Source organism: Labeo rohita, chromosome 16 (assembly GCF_022985175.1).
Source record: "Labeo rohita strain BAU-BD-2019 chromosome 16, IGBB_LRoh.1.0, whole genome shotgun sequence".
Taxonomy (NCBI): domain Eukaryota; kingdom Metazoa; phylum Chordata; class Actinopteri; order Cypriniformes; family Cyprinidae; genus Labeo; species Labeo rohita.
In genome coordinates, this window is record NC_066884.1 from 2335283 (window position 1) to 2363195 (window position 27913).

General features: G+C 32.3%; 1 protein-coding gene across 2 annotated transcripts in view; it reads right to left on the reverse strand.

Moving 5' to 3' along the window:
* Positions 1–16171: 16171 nt before the first annotated feature.
* LOC127178374 (mannosyl-oligosaccharide 1,2-alpha-mannosidase IA) overlaps positions 16172–27913 on the reverse strand; it is a 292115-nt gene continuing 280373 nt past the window's right edge. For both annotated transcript variants that reach the window (XM_051131220.1, XM_051131219.1), the window contains exons 10-12: positions 26356–26528; positions 22432–22547; positions 16172–20449 (exon numbers count right to left, since the gene is read on the reverse strand). In XM_051131220.1, coding sequence (XP_050987177.1) covers positions 20299–20449; positions 22432–22547; positions 26356–26528 — 440 coding nt within the window. In that variant the 3' untranslated portion in view covers positions 16172–20298. The remainder of the gene's footprint in view (positions 20450–22431; positions 22548–26355; positions 26529–27913) is intronic.

Genomic DNA, 27913 nt, shown 5'->3' on the forward strand with positions numbered 1-27913 from the left:
CTAATTGTAATTCTGCATATTTAAAATTTGCCACTATCCTAGGTTTTGCCCATTTGTCAGTCAGTAAAATGTAATATGTTCCCTTATTCTTTTATATATTTTAATATGTACAAGTCAGAACAAGCATGTTTGAATTTTTACATTAATATTGTGTTACACTGAATGACAATGTAACATTATTTCAACCAAATTTTGACATTTTATTCTCCAAAAACCGTAAAAGTAAACACTTTACTTACATTTAAAGGGGTCATCGGATGCCCATTTTCCACAAGTTGATATGATTCTTTAGGGTCTTAATGAAAAGTCTATAATATACTTTGGTTAAAAATTCTCAATGGTAGTGTAAAACAACACCCTTGGCATCCAATGACCCCTTTAAGATCATCTGTTTGTATTGTCTTAAGTTTTGTGCATCTCTATTTTCTAAATCTAAAGTCATTTCCTGTTATAATGTCCACCATTGATTGTTACGCATTCACAAAAGCTTTTTTTAAACTCTTTCACTTGATTATTAGCTTTTTTTTTCTTTAATCCACACAGGGAGCAGTACAATAAGCAAATTAAACGGCACAACACAGGTACCTGGAGAAAGCTTTCCATGCAAACATGCTCTTTGTCTTTGATTATGGTCTAATGAAACACAATTCATTTTGTCACTAATGATCCCAGTGTGTTTCCTTGTTGATATCACACCAACCGCAGCTGCCGTACGTCCAGCCAACAGGTGCACAACGCCGGCCTTTGTTGGGTTTAATGCGAGCGATTGCCGAGCCGTATAATCAGCAGCTCTAACCTTTCAGGAAAACACAAGCCGCAAGAGAAATACTACGAGCAATAATGCCTATTATACTGGCCGAACCGCCGTTTGTCTGCTGGATGTGCTGCAATTAGGAGGCATTATGAAGACTCAATTAAACAATTACGAGCTCAGCTCGAGCCTCGGTGCTCGCAGTCCCCTGAAACTCAAGGAATAAGATGATTTCAGGCCTTTATTCATTGGATTGCAAAGAACTACAAGAGATGCTTAAAGGAATAGTTCACCTAAAAATGTGCTCACCCTCAGGCCATTCAAGATTAGGATGAGTTTGTTTCTTCATCAGATTTGGAGAAATGTAGCATTCCATCACTTGCTCACCAATGGATGTGAATGGGTGCCGTCAGAATGAGAGTCCAAACAGCTGCTAAAAACATCACAATAATCCACAAGTAATCCACACCACTCCAGTCCATCAGTTAACATCTTAAAAACACAAAAGCTGCATGTTTGTAAGAAACAAATACGTCATTGCATTGTTTAGTGGATCATATTTGATTCACTAGTGAGCAGAGTGAGTGTTAAATTATTCTTGGTGCCACATGTCTGTCGTTTGCACAAACATAAGCACACCGAGTCTCATTCAGACGGACATCAGACGAGCAGCAGCTCTAATGAGCCGCCGCTGAGACCCTGAGGCTCTTAAACCTTTATTACTGTCACAGCCAAACCCACTGCTGTGGTTTAATGAAAGTCTCTGCTCCTCACCAAGGCTGCATTTATTTGATCAAAAATACTGTAAAATTCTGAAATATTATTACAATTTAAAAGAACTGTTTTCAGTGTAAATATATGTTAACGTGTAATTTATTTCTGTGATCAAAGCTGAATTTTCAGCAGCATTACTCCAGTCTTCAGTGTCACATGATTATTCAGAAATCATTCTAATATGCTGATTTTATTAATGTTGAAAAAAAAAACTGTACTGCTAAATAGATTTTTAATATCTTTGATGAATGTAAAGTTAAAAAAAAAGGCATTTATATAACTTTTGACCAATTTAATGCATCCTCCTTGCTGGGAAATCAGCATATTAAAAATGCATTATTTTTTTATATTACTAATCACAAACTAATATTTTAATTGCAATCCATTTTACTTTGACTGAAACGGCCTATAATATGCCTATGCAAATATTTGCTTTTCAAAAAAAAAAAAATAATTGCTGATTTATTACGCTACAATAAATCATCCTCCCACATGACTTTTAGCTTGGCAATACATTAAATAAATAATAAATAAAAATTATATATTTTCTCTGAAAATGATTTTTGTCAGTTATAAGAATCATCATAAATAATACATTTTTTTTTCCATTATTTTATGAAAGTTCAAAAGAACAGAATTTATTTAAAAAATGTAACATTATATATCTTTCCAGCATTCACTGAAAAAAATTCGAAATATCTTTAGAGAATTTATTTGAAACACAACCCTTTTGTAACATTAATGAATCTCTTTATTCTTTAATATGGCATGAATAAAAAGACTCAAATGACTTGCATGCAAATGTTTTAGGGCAGAATATAATTAGAAAGGTTAATATTTATTAAAATAATAATATAATAAATAATAATTATTTATATAATAACTGTAAACAATGATAATATATTGAATTGCAGTCCATTTTACTTTGACTGAAATGGCCTATAATTTTAGTCAAATCACAATTTTTCAAAATAAAGCTATTTTTTTGTATTAATTTAAAATGTAACATTGTATTATTGTGTTTTATAATGATAAATGCTCTGTAATATTCAGCAATTGTTAGTTTTAACTTCATAAATTATTTAATGAATTAAATGATTAAATAAAAGCGTGCTTAGCTGTTGGGATGTTGTGTTTTTGTGGGTTTTACTCTCTTAAAGTGTGAACATGGTGAAAGTGCTCCTGTGAAGTGGCAGGGATTTATAAGCAGGCCTGTTGGGAACAACATGCAGCTGTTTAAACTCAACAATTACTGTGAAATTACAGGTTAAATGACTCTACAGCACCTGCAGCCTGCAGCATTCACACTTTCCCAAAATTATATCTACATTTATGCAACTGGCATATATGCTTTCCTCCAAAGTGACTTTGCATTTAAAGTGAACATTTGATCAGTTCATGCATTCCCTGGGAATCGAACCCATGATCCTGACGTTGCGAGTGCAACACTGTTGCATTACAGAAAAGAATATAAGGATTGTATTTTATTTTCCAAAAATATATAAAATATATAAATATAATGTAAAATAATAATAATAAAAACAAATAATAAATGTAGCTTAATGTAAGCACAAATTTTATATACAATTATTTTTTATTTTATTTTTTAATTGTATTTTATTTTCAAAAAATATATAAAATATATAAATATAATGTAAAATAATAATAAAAAAAAATAATAAATGTAGTATAGCTTAATGTAAGCTCAAATTTTATTTATTTTTTTAAATGATACAGTTTAAACTTAAATGAAAATATAAAATACTATAAAACAGCCATCAGCAGTACAGCGAGTTTGTCATTGGCCTGTTCTCTGAAGCTCACGGAGCTCCTGGATCAGTCAAGTGCAGAAAACCATTAAGAGCCAAAGCATTTGGAGGAGCTCTTGAGCGCTCGACTGAAACCCAGCAGACGGCTGAGGATATGAGAACGGTTGTGCTTTCCTTTCAGCACTGCCAGGTTTCTCCAGATCGCTCTTTTCTCTCATGACATTCCTGAACCTGCGGCACAAAGCCACGTCAGGAATTTTACATATAGTTTACATGCATCTCATGTAAATCAATTTTTTTATATACATTTTTTTATTTAATTTATATATTTTTATACATTTAATGTTTATTTATTTTTATATTAAAATTTTATTTGTGTTTTTTTTTAAACATTTATAGTTCTTAATTTTTTATTTATTTATTTAACATTTTTTTATTACTTAGTTTGTTATTTTAGTACTTTTTTATTTCAAGAAGACACTGATGAATTTTTTGTAACCATTAGGATTATTTCTAAATTGCCTTTTATGCATGTTTTGGAAACATTATTATCACAATTCCATTTAGTGGCACAAAAACGACACATTTGGGCCTCATTGAAACACAGCAGACTAAATGCATTAAATTGCTTCTAAAGTCATTTTTATATAAACGCTTCCCATCTCATCCTGACATCTGTTTGTGCATCTTGTTCGCATGCAGATGTGATGAGTCTTGAACGATATAAAGCACTGATAAGTGACCCTGCAATCACACGCGGTAAAACTGCAGACCGTCAGCGTTTCATTTGCATCGGAGCTTTCTGTCGATATTCGTGACGCGCTGCGGCGGAGCAGATTCCTCCTGACAGCCCGCAGTGCTGCGCCACACGGGTACGTCAGCTTGCATCAGTTACAAGCAAGTGATGAAATGAAAAGAAATGGTTTGGCATTCAAAGAAGCAGTGTGTTGTAAGGGTCAATATTCCTTCTTAAGGCCGTTTGACGCGGCAGTCGCAAGTGTCAAGTTCACTTCCAACGGAAGACTACGGAAAGCGGCAAAACGCCAAAAACGCGGGCGGGTTTAGTTAAGCGCATGCGCTGACGGAAACTTCAGATCCTCCTCCAGCGAACATCGTACACTAATCCACACAAAAACTGAAATTTACAAACACATACAGACGCTGTGCAGTATGTTTGTGCCTAACTTTAGCCAATTTTAGTGATGGGAGAAACGAACCTTCTCGAAGCTTCGAATCAATTGCTTCGCAAAATGATTCAAAAGCCTTTTGAAGATATTGCTGAATATTTATTTTACCATAGTAAAAGTACATTTCTGGCTAAAGTATGTTTTTCATATGTTTTTTAGTATTCATTCAAAATGAGACAAATCTGCTATTATTTTAATCTCCAATCTGTTATTTATCAGTTTAGATAGTTTATGAATGCTTGGCAAACCATCAGAAGACTCTAACCACTTTTATATTCCAGTCGCGCTTATGGGGAACGTTGTAACACACATTAGCAATGTAATTATCACTATTTACTTTTATGGATTTAAAAAGAAACCACAAGAAACAGGTGAATAAAGATGGACAATCGACGTTTAATGTTGAGAAATTATTATTTCAAGAAATGTCAAGCATTTTGATTCGTTTACGTGTCTCGTGTTCTATGAGAGCTGTGTTTGGAGGGAGGGGAGTATTTTTCTGAATGTCCGAATGTGTTTCATCTATTTGCGCACATTGTTTTCAGCTATACTGTATAGCTGTGTTTTGCGATCAGGGCCGTCCCACACATGGTTGTGATGTGTTCATTGTGAACCTCAAAAATTACACTTTTTTTTTATTCTTAAAAAACGCCATTATTTTATTTGAAAAAATGCAATCATTTTATTTTATTGACAAAATATTTTAGTTTGTCGTGTATATATTTTTTTTTCATTCGATCAGACAACTGTCATATATATGGTCGCAATGTATTTTTCACTGCATGAGAACAGAGCTGCATGACTTGTCAGACGTAGCAACAGTAACTAAGGGGGCGGGTTTTTGCATAGGGTCAATTAAGAATGAAAAACAGAATTTAAACACAAAAAAACTGACAAAAATCAAAAAGTTTGAAATAGTACAACCATTTGTGTTAAGAACGTTCCAGTGATGAATTTTGATTAGTTTCGAGGTGGAAATTAAACCCCGTTTTCCAGCCAAAAAACAAATTGACGGTACGTGAAATACCTGATGAAACAGTTCTGAAGGCCTGAAGTAAACGGTCTCATGTAGTGAGTTCCAGCAGGTCATTATTCATCAAAGCAGCAGAGACGCAATCAGCCAGATTGAAGGTGAAGATGGATGAAACATGAGAAAATCCCAAACCTATCCATCATTAGAATGAAAATCCAAAACAAACACTGAACGAAGATGGAGAGGGATATTTGAAGACCTCATGTGAAAGCTGAACTAAAGTCCTGAGTTTGTTAATACCCAGAGGACAGAATTAATATATATATATATATAAATTTAATTAAGATATTAATACTTTATTTTAGCAGGGATGCATTAAACTGATTAAAAATGCCAGTGAAGACATTTATAATGTTACAAAATATTTCTATTTCAAATAAATGCTGTTCTTTTGAGCTTTCTATTCATCAAAGAATCCTGAAAAATAAAATGTTCCACATTTTTCACAAAAAAAAAACAAAAAAACATATTGGGCAGCACGGCTGTTTTCAACACTGATAATAATCAGAAATGGTTCCTGCAAATCAGCACATTAGAATGATTTCTGAAGGATCATGTGACACTGAAGACTGGAGTAATGATGCTGAAAATTCAGCTTTGATCACAGAAATAAATTACATTTTAATATATATTCAAACAGAACATGTCTATTTTAAATTATAATAATATTTCATGATTTTACAGTATTTTTGATCAAATAAGTGCAGTCTTGGTGAGCACTTTCTTTCAAAAAACATAATATTTTGGTATTCAAATATGCGTGTTCAAATTTGTATCTCTGTCTTGATTTTAGATTTACAAAGCTGATGAAAACACAAACATGATTTTATTTACAAAACGCTTAAAAAAGAGAATTTCTGAAATGCGTTATGATCTAAGAATGTCTGAGAAAACATATCACAGAGAATAATCGGAGTGAGGAACGATCTCTGGAGAAACATGAGAGCGCAAACAAACACAATCATGATTAAAACATGTTTCCTGACATTAAATGCACACAAGCTCCTTGATCAAAGGAGTTTAAAAGAATAATTCATCTCAAAAATGTAAAATTAGTCATTATTTATTCACCCTAATGTTGGTCCAAAACCTGTATGGGTGTTATTTTTTTCTCCATGGAACATAAAAGACATTTTGAAGTATCTTCAATTCACGCTAACCGTGACTATATATAGCTCCAAATATAATGAAAACAATCTATGCCAGACTATAAAAGCAGCATAACAGTAGTTCTTATGATTTATGTGATGCATGAGGGTGAGTAAATAATGGCGGATCTTTATTTTAGGTGAACTATTCCCTGACACCAAGTGTGAGAGCTGTTCTAAAAATGAGAAAAACTCTTTTTCGTGACCCATTTTTTCCAAACTAGCAGCCCTGAGAGAAAATTGAGAGGCGATGCTCAACAATCCATGAAACCGAACAGACACAATGTGAGAAGAAAGACTGGAATAAAAAGCCACGGAGCATGACGGCTCAGGGACAAACGCAGGAAGAGACGGGAACAGTCCTGCATTATTCAGCACGTATGCCGCTTTCCCTGGTCATTGCCGCTGACAACAGGAACTGAACGAGGTGTGTGTGTGTGTGAACAACTGCACACCAGCTTCACTTCAAGCATTTTATCATGCATTGCATAATGCAATTCAAAATTATATTATATAATGCATTTCAAAGATATCTTTATTCTTAATGCAGTAAAATACATTCCGTCTGCCCTATAATATACACTACAGAATCAGCTAAATATTATAATACTTACCTAATAAAGGAATATTTTACCCAAAATGACAATTTGTAGAAAATGCACTCATCCTCAGGCCATCCAAGATCCAGATGAGTTTGTTTCTTCATCAGATTTGGAGAAATGTAGCATTCCATCACTTGCCCACCAATGGATGTGAATGGGTGCCGTCAGAATGAGAGTCCAAACAGCTGATAAAAACATCACAATAATCCATAAGTAATCCACACCACTCCAGTCCATCAGTTAACATCTTGAGAAACCAAAAGCTGTGTGTTTGTAAGAAACAAATCCATCAAGCCGTTTTTAACTAAAATTCGAGTCCATAATTCATAACGTTTCCTCCTGTGAAAAGTGGTCTGGTTTGAATCAGGAAGGAAATCTGCACAGATCAAGCACTGTTTACAAGCCAAAACAACTCTAAACAAATATGTGAGTGGATTTAGATGTGAGTAACAACAGCAGATGAGCTTTTTCAGTAGAGGAAGCATTATTATGGATTTTGGGGAACGGTTTGAAGGTAAAAATGTCTTTAATGGTGGATTTGTTTGTTACAAACACAAAGCTTTTGGCTTTTAAATATGTTAACTGATGGACTGGAGTGGTGTGAATTACTTGTGGATTATTGTGATGTTTTTATCAGCTGTTTGGACTCTCATTCTGACGGCACCCATTCACTACAAATGATCCATTGGTGAGCAAGTGATGGAATGCGACATTTCTCCAAATCTGATTTGAAAAAGTTCATTTTTTAGGTGAACTAATCTGTTAATGTCATCAGCTGTAGCATTATGACCCAAAAATGGCATTTTTTGTTTCATTGTGTCATTTTGTGCAACATCAAATCCATCATTAAAGACATTTTTACCTTCAAACAGTTCCCCAAAATCCATAATAACTCTTCCTCCACTGAAAAAGTCCATCTGCTGTTGTCTCTCACATCAAAATCTGGCAACGTATTTGTTTAGAGCTGTTTTGACTTCAAAACCGTGCTTGATCTGTGCAGATTTCTCTCCTGCTTCAGCCCAGACCATTTTTTTCACTGGAGGAAGCGTCATTATGGATTATGGACTTAAAAACATCTTAATGATGAATTTGTTTTAGCTTTTGTCTTCTCCTTCTTCTTCTGGTGTGGATTACTTGTGGATTATTGTGATGTTTTAATCAGCTGTTTGGACTTTCATTCTGACGGCACCCATTCAATGCAATGTATCCATTCTTGAGCAAGTGATGGAATCCTTAATTTCTCCAAATCTGATTTGCAAATTAAATTTTTTTAGGTGAACTATTCCTTTAATGTCATATCAGCTGTCTTGTAAATCAATGTCCTGACATGAAGTGTGGCATTATGACCCAAAAAATGGCATTTCTCATTTCATTGTGTCAATTCGTGCAACTGTAAGCAATAATACAGCATGGTGAAGACATGACCAGCAGGCCCAATGCATGAAATATTACAAGTAAAATATGCAAAAAATAAAGTGTTTTTCATACTTTAGCTGCAGAAGGAGAGATAAATCCTTACATTTGTTGTGCTGCATGTTAAATGTGTTTCTTCTGACTCTTCTGTAGATATCAGTGCATGCCACAAATGTTCAATTTTCCCACTTTGAAGTTTGTGTGAATCACTCATGGTAATAACAACAACATGGACGGACATAAGAATAAATATAGCTGCAAGCAGCAATTGCGGGGCCAAGCACAAAAGAGGGAGAATGAGGAGTTAAGCACGGCAAGGAGCAGCAGACCGACTACAACAGTGAGTAACTTAAGCCATTTTAGGATGATATCAGTTGAAATGGCTGAAAAATCACAAATACAACCAATCGTAATAAAATTTAATGGCTTATCACTTTTGACCAACAGGTGGTGCTGTTTTCAAATTGATGTGATGTGTTCTGTGTGAAATGACAATGACACACACAAAGTTTGCCGTCATTATGTCAAAGCTTTGCAGAGATACAGCCTCAGATGTAGTTTGGCATCTTTCCAGCAAATTTGTTGATGCGCTAAACGAAAACGGTTTCATATATCGACACGAAATTCATAACTTTTTGCCAGCATGGTCTGAAGATGATCTGAGTCAAATTTGGTGAAGATCGGACTAACAGTCTGGGAGGAGTTTGAAAAAGTAGGTTTTGTACATTAATCAAAATGGCGGACAGGAAGTTTGGCCAATTTCGGCATAATGGGTATCAATGTTCTCGAATTGACCCAAAGAATCTATTGGCATCAGTTTCATTCCAATAGGCTAATGTAAACAGAAGTTATTAGCCTTTTTGTAAATTTCATTATTAATGTTTAGTGAATGGCGTATTACTTCTGACCCATAGGTGGCACTGTTACCAAATTGATGTGGCTTGGTCAGAGTGTGGTGACAATAGCACATATAAAATTTGGTGTCAATATGTCAAAGCTTCGCAGAGATACAGACTCGGATGCAATTTGGCATCTTTCCAGTAAATTCGTTGATGCGCTAAACGAAAACGGTTTCGTGTATCGACACAATATCCATAACTTTTTGTCAGCATGGTCTGAAGATGATCTGAGTCAAATTTGGTGAAAATTGGACTAATGGTCTAGGAGGAGTTCGAAAAAGTAGGTTTTCAACATGAATCAAAATGGCGGACAGGAAGTTCAGCCAAAATTGGCAAAATTGGTATCGTGTTCTTAGCATGACCGAAGGAATCTATCAAAATCAGTTTCATTTCAATAGTCTAATGTACGCAAAAGTTATTAGCATTTTTTGAAATTTCGTTATAACTTTTGACCACAAGGTGGCGCTGGCCCCCAAATTTTTATGTACATTCAGGGCATGGTGCCGAACATTTTTGTAATTAATGTCGAAACGATACGCTAATCTGTTCTAAAGATACAGCATTTTAAAGCTAAATTCAAAATGGCCGACACCCAAAATGGCTGACATGGGAAAATTGGATATGGTTCGACTCGGTATGACACACCGAATCTAAAGAGACCAGTTTTGTGATTTTTGGACAAATCATTCAGACGTTATAAAGAAAAATAGCCATTTTTCGTATCTCCTGACCACTAGGGGGCACTGCACCGAAACACTGCAGGTAGGCTCAGGTCATGCTTGTTATAACACACACCAAGTTTGGTGTCAATATGACAAACTATTACGGAGATATAGCCTCACATTGATTTTTGCTAGCTTTTCGTAGAATTCTTTTGCGTGTTATTCGTGAACGGCTGGACGAATCGACTTGAATTCCATAACTTTTTGCCAGCATGGTCTGAAGATGATCTGGATCAATTTTTGTGACAATCGGTGCAACGGCCTAGGACGAGTTCGAAAAAGTAGGTTTTACGAACAATTGAGAATAGCGAAAAAAACTAAACCTTACGATTTTTGAATTTTGGTGTCCATTCCACTCGGCATAAGCCAAGGAATCAGAGGGAAAAAAAATTTTTTGTTGTGTGGCTTACGGTTCAAATGTTATTAGCATAAATCTTTTGAAAGTTTGGACAAGTGGTGGCGCTAGAGAGTTTGAGTTAGAGACTCCAAACTTGCTATGGTTAATGTTGGGACTGTCCTCTATCAGTGTGCAAAATTATACAACTTTCCCGCAAGCGGTTCTATGGGCTGCCTTAGACTTGCGGCGGAAGAGGAAGAAGAAGAAGAAGAAGCGGAATAATAATAACGCCAACGGATACAATAGGTGCCACCGCACCTCTGGTGCTTGGCCCCTAAAAATTTAAGCAATAAAAAGTCAGCTTCACAGCTGTTTTGGGATGATTATTACATATGACACACGAATCAGTCTGTAAATGATGACAGTTTTTATTCTTTAGTGACCTGCTCCTTTGAAGGAACAGTTGAAATAATAAAAATACAATGTTTTCTTACTCTCAGGCCATCCCAAGATGTAAAATTTGTTTCTTCAAGGGAACAAATTTAGAGGAATGTAGCACTGCATCACTTGCTCACAAATGGATCCTCTGCAGTGAATGGGTGCCGTCAGAATGAGAGTCCTAACAGCTGATAAAAACATCACAATAATCCTCAAGTAATCCACACCACTCCAGTCCATCAGTTAACATATCTTGAGAAAACAAAAGCTTTGTGTTTGTAAGAAACAAATCCATCATTAAAGACATTTTTACCTTCAAACCATTCCCCAAAATCCATAATAACGCTTCCTCCACTGAAAAACTCCATCTGCTGTTGTCTCTCACATCAAAATCTGGCAACATATTTGTTTAGAGCTGTTTTGACTTCTGTGCAGATTTCTCTCCTGATTCAGACCAGACCACTTTTTCACTGGTGGAGGTGTTATTATGGATTATGGACTTGTATTTTAGTTAAAAACATCTTGATGAATTTGTTTCAGCTTTTGGTTTTTTAAGATGTTAACTGATGGACTGGAGTGGTGTGGATTACTGTGATGTTTTTATCAGCTGTTTGGACTCTTATTCTGACGGCACCCACTCAGTGCAGAGGATCCATTTGTAAGGAAGTGATGCAATGCTACATTTCTTCAAATCTGTTGTCTTGAAAATACAAATTCTACATCTTGGATGGCCTAAAACTTTGTATTTCAACAAGGAGAATATCACTAAAGAATGAAAACTGTCATTATTTACAGATTGATTCAGGCCTCATATTTAATAAACATCCCAAAACAGCTGTGAAGCTGACTTTTTATTGCTTAAATTTTTATTCTTATGTCCTTCCATGTTGTTATTACCATGAGTGATTCACACAAACTTCAAAGTGGGAAAATGAAACATTTGTGGCATGCACTGATATCTACAGAAGTCGAAAGAAACACATGCAGCACAACAAATGTAAGGATTTATCTCTCCTTCTGCAGCTAAAGTATGAAAAACACTTAATTTCTGCATATTTTACTTGTAATATTTCATGCACTGGGCCTGCTGGTCATGTCTTCGCCATGCTGTATTAGTTACACGAAATGACACTATGAAACAAGAAACGCCATTTTTGGGTCGAGGAAGACTGATTTAGTAAACTTAGCAAATCTAATCGATCCAGACTCTTTCCCGTAAGTGTGATGAACAAACGAGGGAAACATTGATCAACCCTGACTGGAAATGAGAATTGATATTCACAAAAGTGCAATTAACATAACTAATATCAGCCCAGCGCTGAAGTTAATCTAATGAGTGTACGTGGCAATAAATTTACAGAACTTTGTGAAAGGTAGCATAACGAAACCCCGCCATTAATTTTGCTGGGCTAATTACTGGAAACGCGCTTATCCTGCTGACGGACCCCATCAATTACAGTGTAATCAACCTCCTGTGAGCAAGTATCAGGGCTGTTTACGCGGTCACACACCTCTGATCTCACGCAGTGTTCATTAACTCAACCTGCGTGACTCCGCGAGCTGATAACACTGACATTTTTTACTGTAGCTTTCATAAATTAATACTGTTTATGTCTTTGAAGTTTAAAATCAACCATATTTCAATTCATGTTATTCTTCTTATTGTGAATGTCAATAAGATACATAACAATATAACATTATATAACAATAGGATATAGAATAACCTCCACTCAAAAATGCATCAAAATATAATATTAAATAATATAATAGTAATAATAATAATATACATATATACATATATAATTTTAATAATAATATAATAAAATTAAGTAAACAAAAATGAAATTAATAAAAAATAATAATAATTAATTATAATAAAATTATATATCTCATTGGATATTTCACTCAAAAAAAAAAAGGTCACCTATTTCACAAAATATATATATATATATATATATATATATATATATATTACATTGATAATAAAATTAAAAAGTAACGAAAAATATAGAATATTATTTTCCTATAATAAAAAATAACAAATTTCTATTATAATAATAAATATATAATATTAATGATGAAATAATATTAAAATAAAGAAAAATAAATATAATAAAATTATATAATATCATTGGATAACCTATTTCACTCAAAAATATATATATTAAAAAATGTAAATATATGTATCTATATCTATAAAACAACGTATAACATTAATAGTAAGATGAAAAAGTAAATAAAAAAAAAAAAAAAAAAAAAATTGGATAACCTGTTCCACTCAAAAATGCATCAATATATATATATATATATATATATATATATTAAATACTACAATAATAGTATAATAGTAATAATATACTAATATAGTTTAATAATTATAGTAATAATAGTAATAATATTAAATATATAATATTAATAATAATAAATAATGTTGATAATAAAAAATAAATAAACAAACACACAGATTATATATATATATATATATATATATATACATATATATATATATATATATATATATATAAACACACATATATACATATCTAATTGGATAAACTGTTACAGATTAGTTTTCATTAAAAAAATCAACCATTTTACTTGCTGAATTTATGTTACTTAGTATAAAATAATAAAATAATAATAAAAATGTATATCAATGTATAATTACATAATAATATATAATTATAATATATCATAAAATAAAAAATGTACGTAACTAATAAGCTGTTTCGCTCAGAAATGCATCACATTAAGGAAATAAAATGTTTAACGTTGCCATTTCAGGTTAATTTCTTAATTACAGAGACATATTTTATGCATGTTTTGGAAATATGAATATGCTCATGTTACTGCCTTCAATACTCAGTATGGGTTCACTGAAAATCTAAGATTGAACTGCATGAAGATTCCCTTGACAGCAGTTGACCTGAAAGAGAAAAAAACACGTATAGAAGAGAGCAGTTTATGGTTTGCTCCGTTATAGAGCCCTCAGAGGAAAATCTCTGAATGCAATATAATGTGAAATGCAACAACAGAATTGACCTTGTGAAGATGTTTTGGGCCCGAGAGGTTCGCTGTATTGAGTCGTTCGGTCGATCTGGAGGGTAACGCTGATGATGCTTCAGTCTGAGCTGAAACTGATGTTCAGCTGTAGATCCAGAGAGTCTCGTAAAAACACATTCTTAAAGCTGCAGCGTGCCATTTTTGGATGATAATACGCCCAGATTAATATGCAGACAGCGTAATTGTAACAAAATTTTAGGAAAAGTGTAACACTGTGACATTGTAATATTGCAACATTGTATCATTTTGTAACAGTGTAGCATTGATCTGTTTGTTTGAGAATTGCAATCTGCAACATTGATTCAACCAATGATGTGAGTTTGGGGCGGGACTATCTGCTTGTCCAACCAATGGCAGAATGTTTAGGAAAACCTGTTTGAAAACAGTCATTTTTGTGATTTCGTTTGGTGAGACAGAAAATAAAGAGTGATTTGTGGTGACGAAGCAACCCAAAGTCATTCATTAAGAGCTGGTGATGTGTAACAGTGACCACTACTGATGTGATGTGGGCGTGTCTATAGGATCTAATAAAGTTGACAAAATTAATTTTACTCAAATGAGCAGTGACCCAGTCAACCTGGATTATTATAGTTAACTAAAACTAAAACCATAAAAACAATTTAGTAACTTAAAATAAAGTAAAAAGTTTACTGAAATAAAAAAATAAATACATAAAAATAAATGTATTATTAATATAATACATTTACTTTTTTTTTAATATAATGGCAAAACACTGGCAAAAAATGGCAAAAAGGCAATATATATATATATATATATACACATACATTACATATATATATATATATATATATATATATATATATATATATATATATACATACATTACATATATATATATATATATATATATATATATATATATATTTATTTAAAAAAATAAACATTTCTGATTTTTATTTATTTTAACTCGATGTAATAAAATAACTGCAACTAAAATAAAAAACACTAAAAACTATAGACACAATAATAAAAAAAATACAGTAATAAAAATGCTAATAAAAAAATGGCAAAAACACTAGCAAAACAAATGGATAAAATAAATTAAAAACAAAACGTACTGTGTATAGGTAAATATTTATTTATTTTTATTTATTTACTTACCTCATTTATTTATTTTTGTTGTTTAGCCAGGAGCCAAGTTTAACTTGTACTAAAATAACTAAAACTTAAATAAAAATTGATAAAAAACTATAGCTATAAAGAAAAACAAATAAAAATGGCTTATAAAAAAATTGGAAAAAACCCTTGCAAAAACCCGCAAAAAAACAAAAAACAAAAAAAAAAACAAACAAACAAAAAAAAACTTTTTTCCCTATTGTTGCCTTTTAATATGAGTTTAATTTAGTTCACCTTGATGTACTAAAATAAGTACAGCTAAATTCAAAAATAAAAACTAGATGAATATGAATAAAAGATACATAGATAAATAAAAAAATAAATAAAAATGGCAAAACTAAATTACTAAAATTTTTAGCGAAAATTAAAATGAAATTGTAAAATGCAAAAATAAACAAATTCAAAATATGAATAAAATCTATAATAGCATCTCAGTGATGTAGTAAATAACTAAAAGTTAAATAAAAACTGATTTAAACTACAGATATAATTTAAAAGAAATAATAAAAAATGAATTAAAATGGCAAAACACTGGCAAAAAAAAGATATATACATATTTTATATATGTATATATATGTATATTTTTGCATTGTAAAATGCAAAAAAAAAAAAAAAAAAAAAAAAAAATTATATGAATAAAATCTATAATAGCATCTCATTAGTACTAAAACAACATTGGTAACTAATATATATGATTATTTATCTGAGATTTGAGGCTTTAATGCTTTATAAAATCTAACAGGACACCAAAGTGCAGATTATTCATAGCAAACCTATGAATCATGTGCAGCATTTTGAGGATGTAAGTGGCACTTAACGCAGGTCGAAGATTAATAACATGTTTTAAAAGCTAATGTGAGCTTGTGGAAATGCAGAGCACAAAAAAAGACACATGGAGCATTTGTGCACTCGTTTTAAATGTATAAATCGCACAGATCTTTTACCAGTATTTGAAAATATTCAACAATGAGAGACAGAAGACGTTCAAATTAACAATGATTGGCACTACCGTAATGAATAGTGCAAATAACTGTAATCAAAACTTGTACAGAAACACCTGAGGAAAACGAAAAGAGCGAGTCTTTCAGAAACGTCCATAAAAATTAGAAAAGAGAAAGAGAAAATAGGAACAATTAATGACATGAATCGCTCACATTCATCCTGTACAGACTCGTTTCACCTTTACTGTGTCTGACGGCGTTGCTTCGGGGACAAAAACCCCGGGAAAAAAAAACATTCACATTCAGCATCGATGCTTTGAGACGACTGTGGCCGACAGGGCTGGGCGATAAAGTTAAAAAAGCAGGCGATTTCACATTTCCTGCTGATTTTGGGGGAAACGGTACAATGTGTTATTCACAGCTGAATCGTTTTCATTTATACGCACCAATATAACAGTACATGGTCATACTAAAACCATATTACAAAAACACCAAATGTGGACTTTGAGAACATTTTTGAGTGATGATGCAAATGCATCTTTGCTTCAGAGTTTTAAATTGATTCATCTGAACTGATTCACAGAAATGAATCAAACTGAATCGCTGCTTTTGATACTGAAGAACAATCATGAAACTAGTGTGACGCAGTATTAATGAACAAATTAAAATAATTGCGTGATTTAAGATCTCCAGCATTTTTGAGAGATCATGCAAAAGCAAATTTGTTTAGAGATCTGAACTGATTCATGGAAGTGAGTTAAACTTACATGCTGTAAAAGAATCATGAAACTAGTGCGATGACAGTTTTTCAGAGGCATAAATGACAAATTTAAAAAGAGCATTAAAATAATTAAAATAAGCAGTGATGATGTAAATGCATTTTGTTCTAGGGTTTTTGAATTGATTCATTTGAACTGATTCACATCAGTGAATCAAACTTAAATGTTGTTTTTGATACTGACGAACCATAAAACTAGTCTGATGCTAATGATTGTGAATCTTATTTTAACGCACTTTTAATTTTGTCCATTAAGTTCATTCATGATTCTTTAATCTTAATTTTAAAAAGTAGATTAAAATGCTTGTATGATTTTTTTTTTTTGTGATAATGCAAATGCATAATTTCAGAAATAAAACGATTTACTAAAATGCAAATGCACAGATTTAAATGTTGTTTTTGATACTGAAGAAGAATCATGAAACTATTTTTATGAAACTTAATGGACATAAAAATAATTGAGATTCACAGTCATTATGATTTTTAAGTGATGATTCAAATGCATCTTTGTTTTAGGGTTATCGGTTTGTTGAACTGGTCAGTTTGAAGTGAATCACTTGAATGCTGTTTTTGACATTGCAGAACAATCATGAAACTAGTCTGAGGATGTAATTTTCACATTAAAATGATTCACAATCTCAAGCATTTTTGAGTGATGATGCAAATGCATCTTTGCTTTAGAGTTTTGAATCCATTCATTTAAAATAGTTTGAAGTGACTCACGGAAATGAATCAAACTTAAATGCTGTTTTGACACTGAAGAAGAATCATAAAACTATTTTTACAACTCAATATTTAGGAAAATTAATGGACAAATCAAAAAAGCGCATTTAAATAGCTGTGTGGTTCACAAACTTAGTGCATTGTTTTAGTGATAATGCAAATGTATCTCTACTTTAGAATTGAATCGATTCATTAAAACATGCAGTTTGAAGTGATTTACAAAGATTAATCAAATTTAAATGTTTTGATTTGAAGAAGAAATATGAAACTAGTCTGATGATGCAATCTTTAGGAAACTTAATGGACAAATTAAAAAGTACATTAGAATAAGCATGATTCACAATCTTTAAATTTTTGAGCGATAATGCAAATGCATTATTTGTTTTAGCCTTTTTAATCGTTTATTGAAATAGACAAATGAACCGAATCACAGAAATGAATCATTTTTAAGGTTTTTGAATCAAATTTTTTGAAACATAATGGACAAATTAAAAAGTGCATTAAAATAATTGTGATTTACAATCATTAGGATTTTTAAGCAATGATGCAAATGCATCTTTGTTTCAAGGTTTTTGATTTGATTCATTGAAACGTACAGTTTGAATCGATTCATGTAAATCAATCAAACATAAATGCTGTTTTTGATACTAAAGAATCAAGAAAGTAGTCTGATGATGCAATCTTTAGGAAACTTAGTGGACAAATTAAAAAGCACATTAAAATAATCATGATTCATAATCATTAGGATTTTTGAGCAATGATGCAAATGCATCTTTGTTTCAAGGTTTTTGAATTGATTCATTGAAACATACAGTTCGAATCGTTTAAATGAATGTAAATGAATCAAACATAAATGCTGTTTTAATGAAACTAGTCTGATGATGCAGTCTTTAGGAAACTTAGTGGACAAATTAAAAAGTGCATTAAAATAATCATGATTCACAATCATTAGCATTTTTGAGGATCTTTGAATCACTTTATTGAAATGGACAATCTGAACTGATTCACAGAAATGAATCAAACTTAAATGCCATTTTGACAATGCAGATGAATTACTAAACTAGTTTAATAAAAAAAGTGCTTTCTAAAAATAGTGTATTTTATAATCTCCAGCATGATAAAAAAAAGGCTTGTTTTAGGGTTTTTGAATCTAATTTTTACGAAACTTAATGGACAAATGAAAAAGCACATTAAAATAATCGTAATTCATAATCATTAGGATTTTTGAGCAATGATGCAAATGCATCTTTGTTTCAAGGTTTTTGAATCGATTCATGTAAATGAATCAAACATAAATGCTGTTTTTGATACTAAAGAAGAATCAAGAAACCAGTCTGATGATGCAATCTTTAGGAAACTTAGTAGGAAAATTAAAAAATGCATTAAAATAATCATGATTCACAATCATTAGCATTTTTGAGGATCTTTGAATTTCTTTATTGAAATGGACAATCTGAACTGATTCACAGAAATGAATCAAACTTAAATGCCATTTTGACAATGCAGATGAATTACTAAACTAGTTTAATAAAAAAAGTGCTTTCTAAAAATAGTGTATTTTATAATCTCCAGCATGATAAAAAAAAATGCTTGTTTTAAGGTTTTTGAATCTAATTTTTATGAAACTTACTGGACAAATTAAAAAAGTGCATTAAAATAATCATGATTCACAATCATTAGCATTTTTGAGCAATGATGCAAATGCATCTGATTCATTTAATGTGATTCATGAAAATGAGAGTGCATTAAAATAATTGGATGACTCAATCTCTAGCAAAAGCCATAATGAATATTCAACACATGATCGCCCAGCCCTAGTGGCCATGCGGTGTCAGTGCAAGTGCGTGTTTTTCCACTCTCGTGATGCTGGTCTTCGAAACATGGCATGTCGTGCACAACACCGAGGCTCACAACGCAGTTAAAGCGTAAAAAAAATACAAGTTTAAGTTTAAAAATCACATAAAACAATCCTGCCTTGCCAACGACATCATTCGACTTCCTGTACAACACACTTCACGAAGGATCCTTTTGCCAGGTGTGTAAATACCTCAGTCCTCGAAATAATAAAGAAAAAAATCATAGCACAAAATTGGACTGGAAACTAGATAGAACAAAATATATCACGGGCGGGGAGAGGAAACGAAATAATAAAGACGGCGAACGCTTTGGCAGAAGAAACGAGAAAGGAATGCACAATGAAAGGATGAAAGAAAAGATAAATTACAGGTGAGACGTGAAGAAAAGTGGTTTTCTCTTTCGCTCAGCACGGCCCGCCATCGTACGGCACTCCTCCCACAGATTCGGGGCTGCAAGTTATTCGTTTTTTTTCCTCACAGAGGAAAGAAGCAAAGAAAAAAGGTGCTCTTCTCATGAAAGTCACGTTTCACTGATTGTCCACGGAAAATTGCGCCGGCTTCCGCCCGCCGAGGAGAGCGGGAAGTCTCGGCTCAGAGATATACAATCACAGCGTATATTTTATATATATATATATATATGAAGAGATCCTTTGCAGGAAAGGAGCTGAGAATCCACGTCAGGACCCGTGAGGTTGAATCCGTGTTTGTGTGTGTGTGATGGTAAATACTACTCCAGGTTGGTCTGTCCGTCGCCTCGCGTGCTGCCGTGCTCCCGCAGGCACGTCTTGCGTATGACGGGCAGCGGATGAGCCTCCGTGTTAAACACCCAGTCCTCCAGCGGGAGCAGGTCGTCGTCCGAGAACAGCAGGTACAGGTATCTGTTAACAAAATTTCACTATGAAAGCACAGCACTAACACTGACATTGCAATGCCAGTCTGCGTTTGGATGCTTTCAACATCACAAACTGAGATTTGACACTATGTATTTTTCTGTACAACTAAACTGAATGTGAACAGATGCTGTCAAGCTCAAAAATGCATCATAAAAGCACCATTTTCACCATAGAAGCATACTTTTTTTCTGACTGTGATTTCATGTCAAGCTTAAACTTTACTTTGACATGAAATAATAGTCAGAAAGACATATTTTGCATGTGTGCTTTTTGTTAAGTATAATATTTGATATATCAGGCTTTTATGGCTCATGTAGGATAAAACAGCTCAATTCTATCAGGGTTATTATAAGTAACAAACTGAAACTAACATTAAAACCATTAAACAAAAATGTAAACATTAACTAAAACAACAGAAAAAAAACACTTTCAGGTAGTTGCAAAGACAATATTTAAATGTTTTAATTAAAATTTTTAATGTACTAAAATAAACTAAAACAGAAATAAAAAATAATAAAAAAAATAGACATTTAAAAAAAAATACTAAAATTGCTTAAACCTTAAGTAAAAAAAAAAAAAAAAAAAATTAAAAAATGAAAATGAAAATTAATAAAATATATTTGTAAAAAAAATATTAAAATATAAAAATAAAAATATGGACATTTAAAAAATTACTAAAAACTAAAACCTTAAGTAAAACTTAAATACATATAGAAAATAAAAAATTTAAACCGGAACTAATAAAATATTATTAAAATATAATTGTACAAATATATTAAAATATAAAATAAAAATATAGAAATTAAAAAAGAAATACTAGAATGACTAAAACCTTATGTAAAATTAAAATAAAAATAGAAAAGAAAAAAATTACAACTGAATGAATAAAATATTATTAAAATATAATTGTAAAAATATAACATTAAAAAACATAAAACAAAAAATATAGACATTAAAAAATGACTAAAATTAGGTAAAAGTAAAATTAAAATAAAAATAGAAAATAAAAAATGTAAACTGAAATGAATAAAAAACTATTAAAATATATTTGTAAAAATATAATATTAAAATATAAAATATAGACATATTAAAAAATGACTCAAATTACCAAAACCTTAAGTAAAAATTAAATTAAAAATAGAAAATAAAAAAATTAACTGAAATTAATAAAAAAAATTAATGAAATATAATTTTAAAAATCTAATATTAAAACAACAAACAAAATTCATAAAAAGTATAGACATTTAAAACAAATCACTAAAATTACTAAAACCGTAACTAAAATTAAAATAAAAAACATTTAAACTGAAATTAATACAATATTATTACAATTTAAATAATTTGAAAAATATAATATTAAAATATTAATACCTATAATAGTTTTACAATGACTCTAAAATAGCACTACGTTTTATTCAGAGGCCCAAATTGAGCAAAAATATGCTGGTATTTATATGGCCAAAAAGTAAGATGAAATTCTGATGTCTGTAATGTAAATCAATGAGACCATTATAACAGCACAGCAGATACTTACATATTACTACAGTTATTCTTACATTTCCTTTATAAAAAACAGTAAAGATTTGACAGCAGAAAGACACATGAAGCACCAGCTGAAGATGGACGTGTGTACAATTACACTGAAACACTTCTGACGTCATTAATAAAAGCCTAAACGATCAATCAGAGAGCAAAGATTCGATCATTTAGAGATCTTAGAAATCTGTGCATCAAATTTGTATAGGCTTTATATGGTTAAAGGAAGTCAAGGAAGCTATAAAATGGCTAAAAACTAAATTAAAAGTAAACTTAAAGTCAAATTTCATCTTGCTTTGATCATCCTGATCGTTCTGCATTATTTGTCCTCGTCTATAGTGAAGAATGCTTCTGTTGTTAATGATTAAATCTACTGATGTTTGATTCAGGAAGGTGTAGGAAGAGGAACACGAGGGTGATAATGAACTTACTTGAGAGTCTCGGACAGGAAGAAGCTCTGCTGCATGTTGTCGTGACTGACTGTGGAGGCGTACACGTCTCTGATTCCTGAGAAACCCGCGTCCACGCGACAATGCTTCTCCAGCGCCTGTGAACACAAACCGCTTGAGCTGAACGATTTAATCACAATGTTTATGAATCTAATGTGCCAAGAAACAATATGAGGTCATGTGACACTTCCTTATGCAGCACCAGTAATTTTATATCAGTGGTTCAAATAAAAAGCAACTGACTATATAATCATGATTAGCTACGATGATAAAAACAGACTAATAAACATGAGGAGAAAAGTCATTATAATACTATATCTATACTATACTACATCATACTTTCCAAATATTTACTTTTATGCATTTTATGCATTTGGGAGACACTCTTATCCAAAGCAAGCTTGCATTCATGCTTTAAATCAGCAAGGATGCATTAAAACTAATAAAAGTGACAGTAAAGCTATTTAAAATATTACTAACGATTCTCAATTTCAAATAAATGCTGTTCATCTGTGAATCCTGAAAAATAAAAGCTAAATAGCCAAGCCTAGCAACTACAATCATGCTAGAAACGTGCTAATCATACTAGAAATATGCTAGAAACATGCTAATAATGCTATCAACATGTTAATCATGCTAGCAACATGCTAATCATTTTAGAAACAGACTAGCAACATGCTAGTAACTTGCTAGTCATGCCAGAAACATGCTGGCAACATGCTAATCACGCTAGTAACATGCAAATTATGTGAACAATGTGCTAATCATGCTAGAAATATGCTAGCAACTTGTTAGTCATGCTAAAAACATGTTAGTATGTTAGTCACATGCTAATCATGCTAGTAACATGCTAATCACGTTAACATGATAGTGACTTGCAAGCCATGCTAGAAACATACTACCAACATGCTAGTAACATGCTAATCATGCTAGTAACTTGCTAATCATGCTAAAACATGCTAGTAACATTGTTAATAATGCTACCAACACGCTAATCATTTTAGAAACAGACTAACAACATGCTAGTAACTTGCTAGCTATGCTAGAAACGTGCTAGCAACATGTTAATCATGCAACATGCTAGTAGAAACATGTTAGCAACATGCCAGTAGCATGCTAATCATGCCAGAAACATGGTAACAACATGTTAATCATACTAGTAGCATGTTAAACATGTTAAAAACCAGCTAACATCATGGTAATCATTGCTTGCAACTTGTTAATCATGCTAAAACATGCTAGCAACATGCAAATCATTTTAGAAACAGACTAACAACATGCTAGTAACTTGCTAGCTATGCTAGAAACGTGCTAGCAACATGTTAATCATACAACATGCTAGTAGAAACATGTTAGCAACATGCCAGTAGCATGCTAATCATGCCAGAAACATGCTAGCAACATGTTAATTATACTAGTAGCATGTTAAACATGTTAGAAACCAGCTAACAACATGCTAATCATGCTAGTAACTTGTTAATCATGCTGAAACATGCTAGCAACATGCGAATAATTTTAGAAACAGACTAGCAACATGCTAGTAACTTGCTAGCTATACTATAAACATGCTAGCAGCTTGCTAGTCATGCCAGAAACATGCTAACAACATGCTAATAAAGCTAGTAACGTGAATCATGCTAGAAACAAGCTAGCAACATGCAAATGAAATGTTAATCATGCTACTAACTTGTTAATCATGTTAAAACATGCTAGCAACATTGTAGTACCATGCTAATCATGCTAGCAACATGCTAGCAACATGCTAATCATTTTAAAAACAGACTAACAACATTCTCATCATGCTAGAAACATTCTAGTAACATGCTAATCATGCTAATAACATGTTCAACATGCTAGAAAAATAGTTAAAACATGCTAACTACATGCTAATCATCTAATCTGTCTATATAAAGTTTAAAACTACAAACTTTTACAGCTGCTTTAAACTTTCAGATCAGGCTTTCTCAAGCCAACCTAAAGTTTGTCTTGACAAACAGAAATGTCTTTTGAGCAACAAATCAGCATATTAGACTGATTTCTGAAAGATCATGTGACACCGAAGACTGAAGTAATGATGCTGAAAATTCAGCGTTGATCACAGAAATAAAATACCTTTTAAATGATATCCAAATAGAGAATAATTATTTGAAATTATAATAATATTTCACAATAGTACTGATTTAACAGTATTTTTACTCAAATAAATGCAGCCTTGATGAGCAAAAGTTTGGTACTGTTTCTGCTGCTATTTCCGTCCAAAAGTCGGCTAAAAGATTCACGGCTAAATTTGAGCGCTGAAAAAAAAAAAAAGAGCTGACATGACAAATTAATGATCTATTAACCTCAAACAAAGGTAGACACCCAGACTATAATTAGTATTGTCTCGTGAGTTTGGTTTGGAGATGTATTTGACAAATCCATTTGTGTTCTCCTCCACCTCCTGCAGCCAGTAATTACCATGTCAGTCTGTCGGAGGAGCGCAGCACTTTAACATCGCCTAGATTAATATAACAGCCACAGCCGAGCGCTCATTTACCATAGCTAATGTCAGGAAGAGCCGTGAAAAACACCAGAGATCCTCATCTATCTATCTATCCAAGCCTAGCAACTAGAATCATGCTAGTAACTTGTTAGTCATGCTAGAAACATACTAGCAACATTCTAGCAACATGCTAATCATGCTAGAAACAGACTTGCAACATGCTAGTAACTTGCTAAACATGCTAGCAACATGCTAGTAACTTGTTAGTCATGCTAGAAACATACTAGCAACATGTGAATCATGCTAGAAACATGCTAGTAACTTGTTAGCCATGCTAAACAACAGCTAGTGACTTGCTAATCACGTTAGAAACAGACTAGCAACATGCTAATCATGCTAGTAGCATGTTAATAATGTTAGAAACATGCTAGTAACATGCTAATCATACTAACAATGTGCTAATCATATTAGAAACATGCTAGCAACATGTTAGTAACTTGTCAGCCATGCTTAAAACATGTTAACAACATGGTAGTAACATGTTAATCACGTTAACAATATGTTAATCATACTAGAAACATGCTAACAATGTGCTAGTAACTTGTTAGTCATGCTAGAAATGTACTAGCAACATGTTAGTAACATGCTAATCATGCTAGTAATATGGTAATCATTCAAGAAACATACTAGCAACATGCTAATCATGTTAGAAACAGACTAGCAACATGCTAGTAACTTGTTAGTCATGCTAGAAACATACTAGCAACATTCTAGCAACATGCTAATCATGCTAAAAAGACTAGCAACATGCTAGTGACTTGCAAGTTGTATTAGAAACATACTAGCAACATGCTAGTAACTTGATAATCATGCTAGAAACATGTTAGCAACATACTAATAACATGCAAATTATGGTAGAAACACGCTACACTGTAAAAAATAAACAATTTGTTGAGTCATCTTAAAATAATTTCTTACCCTGGTGCCTTAAAATTTTAAGTTCAGTCAACTAAAATAAGTTTAGTCAACTTGAAATGTTAAGTTGTACTAAGTAACAACTTAGATATTTGTGTTTGCTAAACTTAACAGATGGTAAGTAACCCAGCTGCCTTAAAATTTTAAGTTGATTCAACTCAAATATCTAAGTTGTCACTTAGTATAATTTAACATTTCAAGTTGAATAAACTGTTTTTGAGTTGACTGAACTTAAAATTTGAAGGCAGCCAGGTTACAAATTATTTTAAGTTGACTCAACAAATTGTTTTTTTACAGTGCAGTAACTTGTTAGTCATGCCAGAAACATGCTAGCAACATGCTAATCTATCACTTTGAGCTTTTGGAAATACACATTTGTTGACCAATAATCTAAATATACCTAAATATTGAGCTTAATTGTTAAACAATGTGCAGTGAGTCTGACGCACCTCCACGGCCTCCCAGCCCCACTCCCTGTATTTGGGGTCGTGGGTCAAACGCCACATGTACATGTAGCTCTCGATGACCTCTGGCCTCAGGATGTAGTAGCGGTCGCTCAGGCGGGTGGCTGTGGCCTCGGCTCCTGCATCAAAGCGGAACGCCTCTGGACCGAGTTTGGTGGCTGTTGACAGAAAAAAATAAAAAATTCAAGATGAATTTAAAATAGTCGGTTTCTGGTCTTATTGTGAAAGATTCATTACTGCATTTGATTCTTAAGGGAAGAATGTATTCATAATCTCTCATTACAATGTAAAAACCTATTAAACTCCAACCACATGACTTACTCTGACATGTAGACTAAGTGTAATAGACTGACTGTAATACACTTTCATTTAAGCAGAATATTTCAACAGAGATTACTCGACTCCAATTTACAAGTTTGCCAGTGTTTTTAGTTCTTTTAGCGCTTTTTACGTAATGTAGAGACAGTGCAAGTGCAGGGTTGCCAGGTTGGGAAGATTAAGTAAACTGCAGAAAATGTATCTATGGAAGCCAACTTCTACAAAGAAAAAAAAATCATGCTCTGGTAAGTCATAATTAGAAATTTAAAAGTCATAACTATTAGATCAACATTTGAAATAATGACTTTAAATTATGACATACTAAGCCTAATTTACTCACTAAATTATGACTTTAAAAAATCTAAATTAATAAAAAGTCAGAATTACATACTACACTAAGTAGAAATTGAGATAAAAAAGCAAAAATAAACACGTAATGTTTTATCTCATAATTATGACTTTCTGCCATAATTTCAACATTTTTAAAGACATTAAAGACTTTTTAATCTCATTTATGATATTGTCATAATTTCAACTTCGTTTAATGAGTTTGTCAAAATTTTGACTTTTTAATTTCAATTATGATTTCGTCATAATTTCAGCTTTTTATTTCAGAACTATTATTTTCTGTCATAATAACTTTTAAAGAACTAATTGTGATGTTTTAATCTTATAATAAATTATAATTTTAATTTATAATTTTAAATTATAATAAATTTTTATTTTTTATGAAAAAGCAAAATACACGAACAGAAACCATTTTTAAAGCTTGGGCTCCTAAACATTAGATCACTTGCACCCAAAGCAGTTATTGTGAATGAAATGATCACAGAAAATAGTTTTGATGTACTCTGCTTAACCGAAACCTGGCTAAAACCTAATGATTATATTGGTCTAAATGGGTCTACTCCACCAAACTACTATTATAAGCATGAGCCCCGTCAGAGTGGTCGTGGTGGTGGTGTTGCAACAATATATAGTGATACTCTCAATGTTACTCAGAAAACAGGATACAGGTTTAATTCATTTGAAATACTTTTGCTTAATGTTACTCTGCCAGATATGCAAAAGAAATCTCTCCTATCTCTTGTTTTAGCTACTGTGTATAGACCGCCAGGGCCGTATACAGATTTCCTAAAAGAATTTGCAGAATTCCTTTCAGAACTATTGGTTAATTTTGATAAAGTGCTAATTGTCGGAGATTTTAACATTCACGTTGATAATA